This window comes from Octodon degus, unplaced genomic scaffold (genome assembly GCF_000260255.1).
Source record: "Octodon degus isolate 3935 unplaced genomic scaffold, OctDeg1.0 scaffold00032, whole genome shotgun sequence".
NCBI lineage: Eukaryota > Metazoa > Chordata > Mammalia > Rodentia > Octodontidae > Octodon > Octodon degus.
This window is the reverse complement of record NW_004524608.1, coordinates 1,380,650-1,384,636: the sequence shown is the minus strand read 5'-3', so window position 1 is coordinate 1,384,636 and position 3,987 is coordinate 1,380,650. Positions and strand designations below refer to the sequence as shown.

Genomic DNA, 3,987 nt, shown 5'->3' with positions numbered 1-3,987 from the left:
TTTTTTTTTTTTTTAAGACTTTCTACTTTAATATTAATCGTTTCATTTATGAAAACATTCACATGGTCCCCAATTTGAAAGCTAGGGAAAGGTATGTGGTATATGGCGTGCAACGAAGAGGCCTCTGCCCACAGCAGTCCCCAAGTTCCATGGGGACAGACATTGTCACAGGTTTTTTATATTTTGTTTTGTTTTTGTGTTTTTAGGGAAGGGTCTACAGGGTGTTCAGGGTCTCACTATTAGATCAGACTGGTAGTGATCTGCCTGTTTACAGCCTCCCAAGAGCTGGGATTTCAGGCGCACACCACCATGCCCAGTCTCATTCACCATCCCCTGAGACCTGGGGGGCGGAGCTGGCATGGCAGACCTGGGGATCAAACCTGGCTGGCCCTGTCAGTTTTTAACATATCCCAGCACACTTTTGCAGTGCATAAGTAAGCATATATGCAGTGTGTACTTCTGCAGCCCATGAGTTGTGAGGAGCAGAGCAAGAGGCATATGTTTTTTTTTTTTTTTTTTTTTTTTTTTTTTTTTTTTTTTTTTGCGGAACTGGGGATTGAACTCAGGCCCTTGCGCTTGTCAGGGAAGCGCTTACTCCACTGAGCCATCTCCCTGGCCCAGGCATACAGTTTTTACGCCAGGAAGGATTTTTCTGTCCATTGGATGAAGGAGTCAGAAAGCAGAGGCTTTGACATCCCCTTTCCCAAAGGCTCTTGTCTTGTTTAAATGGGTAATGTCACCAAGATGACTCCTGGGAGGGGCCTGAAGTAATATTTTTTGGTGGGTACAGGTGGAAATAGGAAGGCTAGGAGTTACAGGTCTAAGGTAAAGGAGCGCAGTGAGCAGAAGCCGTGGGTGTAGGGAGAGCGGACGGTGGTTCTCACGTCTTGAGGCATTGTCTTTCCCTGGGTTCCAGAGCAGCTCTCGCACCTGTGCCCTAAGGAGTGCCCTCACATCATCCTTCAAGCCATCTCCGGGCCCCTGGCTGCGGCCACTGCCTCCATCCTCACCAACCCCATGGATGTCATCAGGACCCGTGTGCAGGTAATACTGGTCCCCTCTCAGCTTCTTCCTGCTGAAGCCACTGGCAGAGGGTCTTTGGCTGTTAGTCCAGTCAGCCTTCAGGCCACCCAGGCCTCCAGACCTGTGCCATGCTTGCCATCTGCAGAAAACCGCCGAGTACTTGTCTGCTGCCTCACGTACCTCTCCCTGTTACATGCACCTACCTCCAGGATTTCTTACAGTTTTTCCCAGCTGTCACCTGGAATCCTGTTCTATAGCCTATAAACCACTCTTTCCCATTTTGCACATTTGTGGTTCATAGAGGTGTTGATTCCGCTTATTTCATAAGTCTGGTTTTTCCGCCAGAGCATGGCTCTCTACGGAGACTGAATAATGTTTTTAAATAGCTTTCATAGCTTGGGCTGTGTGGGCTCAGCAGAGACACTGACAGTGCCCGTGGTAGTGCTGTTCAGAAATGAGAACCTCTGACTTCAGTCAGCTCAAAGACTGTCTTTCACCTGCAAACAGAATCTTAGTGATGTTTTTACCGTGTGAAGTTTCGGGTGGAAATTTTAATGCTGGTGGCTGAGGAGATGGCTCAGTAGAATAAGCGCTTGCCTGGCAAGCGCAAGGGCCTGAGTTCAATCCCTGGTTCCACAAAAAAAAGAAAGAAATTTTAATGCTGGATTTTGATAGCTTACGAAAAAAGGAGAATTAAGAAAATATACAGGATCAGGGGGCTGTGGAGATGGTTCAGGAGAATAAGCAGTTGCCTGGCAAGCGCAAGGGCCTGAGTTCAATCCCCGGTTCTGCCAAAAAGAAAAAAAAAAAAAGAAAATATACAGGATCATGTGGTCATTCTAACTGAATGGTGAGGAAAGGCGGGAAAGAAAAGAACCTTAGTAGATAGGGGAGCTGAGTGTAGTAGTGCATACCTGTGGTTCCAGCTACTTGGAAGGCTGAGGCAGGAAGATCACTGAAGCCCAAAAGTTTGAGACCAGCTTGGAATTACAGGGAGAAGCCCATCGGACAAAAATAAACAGAGCCAGTGAGGGATAAAGTCAATTTCTCTGCTATCAGAGGGTCACAAAGGAGATATAGAGCAAGCGTAAGTATTTTTATCCTTAGGAAAGAATGTTGCCCTGACATTTGAAATGAACACATTGTTGGGTATGGTGTGCAGGCACACATTTTTGATCCCAGCACTCAGGAGACTGAGGCACGAGGATTGCCTTGAGTTAGAGTCCCGCATGGGCTACATAGTGAATTCAGGGCCAGCCTGAAGTACAGAGTGGGACCCTGTCTCAAAAAAATAAATAAGGGGGCCTGCCCATTAGCTCAGTTGTTTAAGTGACTTCTTAAACAGAGTAATCAGAATGCTGTGGTTTGATCCCTAGATCCTCAAGCCATACCAGACCTGCCTTGAAGGCATCCTGAACCAGCCAAATAAATAAATAAATAAAATAAAAAGATCACATTGGCATCTGAATGGCTAAATGGTTTGCAGCAAAAGTGCACAGGGTCAGACCCCACTCCTTTTCTTTTGTTTTCTTTCTTTCCTTTTGTCTTTTGGAGATAGAGTCTCACTGTGCAGTTCAGGCTGGCCTTGAGCTCACTCTGTAGCCCAGGCTGGCTTTGAACTCTCAACAAATCTCCTGCCTCAGCTTCCCAAGTGCTGGGATTACAGGCATGTGCCACCACGCCTGGCAACCCTACTCTTTTCAGGAGCCTTGTGCTAGTGTTCTGGGAGGAGAACAGGGAAAATAACAGGTCTCTACTCTGAGGTCTCAAAAACTGGAGGTAAGGTGATAAGAGGAGCTATGGGTAAGAAGGAGCCTCAGCCAGCCAGATGGGGTGGTGCACGCCTGATGACCCCATGGATGTCATCAGGACCCGTGGGCACTTTTGCAGTACTTGGAGGCTGAGGCAGGAACACAGCAAATTTGAGCCCAGGCTGGGCTACATGTTGAGTTCAAGACCAATCTGAACTACACAGCAAGACCTTGTCTCAAAACAAAAACAAACAGGGCCAGGGAGATAGCTCAGTAGAATAAGCTCCTGTCTGGCAAGTGCAGGGTCCTGAGTTCAATCCTCGGTACCACCAAAAAAATAAATAATTAAATAAATAAACTCAAAACAAAAACAAACAAAGAAAACCCAGCCTCCCTGAGATCAGAGGTGAGAAGCCCCCAATCCAGAGACTCAGCAGCTCAGCTAATGATATTAAAAGGTACCAGTCTGGGTGTGGTAATGCGCACCTGTAATCCCAGCACTAGGGAGGCAGAAGAAATCAGGAGGATCACTATACGTCTGGGCTGTGTAGTGAGACCCTGCGCGCGCGCGCGCGCACACACACACACACACACGTACCACTGAACACTTAGTGTTTGCCAGGTACTGATGACAGCATTAATAAGTATTAGTTTCTTTTTATTCAAAACAACCTCAACAACATCATTAACCAGTTGTGATGGCACATGCCTATAATCCCAACACTTGGGAGGTTGAAGCAGGAGGATTGCTGTGAGTTCGAGGCCAGCCTCATGAAGGTATGAGTTCAAGGTCAGCCTGCATTAAAAAAAAGAAAAAAAGAAAAAAGAAAAACCAACGTGGGCCAGGGATATAGCTCAGGCATAAGCACCTGTTTGGCAAGTGGAAATCCTCAGTTCAATTCCCAGTACCAAAACAAAACAAAACCAAGCTTATGGTGTAGATAATGCTACTGCTGTTTATATGTAAGGATATTAAGGTATAAAAGCATTAATTACCCAGGGTTGCACTGTAAGCTAGCGAGCAAACTCCAAACCCCTGTAGTCTGGCACCTGAGGCAGAGCAAGACGGAGCAGAGGGGCTTTGACTGCCAGCAATGATCCACCATTGTGTGAACTTTTGCAGGTTGAAGGCAAGAGCTCCATCATACTGACTTTCAGACAGCTGATGGCAGAAGAGGGGCCTTGGGGCCTCATGAAGGGTCTCTCAGCCAGG

At 46.9% G+C, this 3,987-nt stretch overlaps 1 protein-coding gene across 1 annotated transcript in view; it reads left to right on the top strand.

The window, feature by feature from the left end:
* The window catches only part of Slc25a44 (solute carrier family 25 member 44), a 13,537-nt gene that overhangs the window by 7,150 nt on the left and 2,400 nt on the right, over positions 1–3,987 (top strand). Inside the window, exons 2-3 of the mRNA XM_004629933.2 lie at positions 917–1,044; positions 3,898–3,981. Coding sequence (XP_004629990.2) covers positions 917–1,044; positions 3,898–3,981 — 212 coding nt within the window. The remainder of the gene's footprint in view (positions 1–916; positions 1,045–3,897; positions 3,982–3,987) is intronic.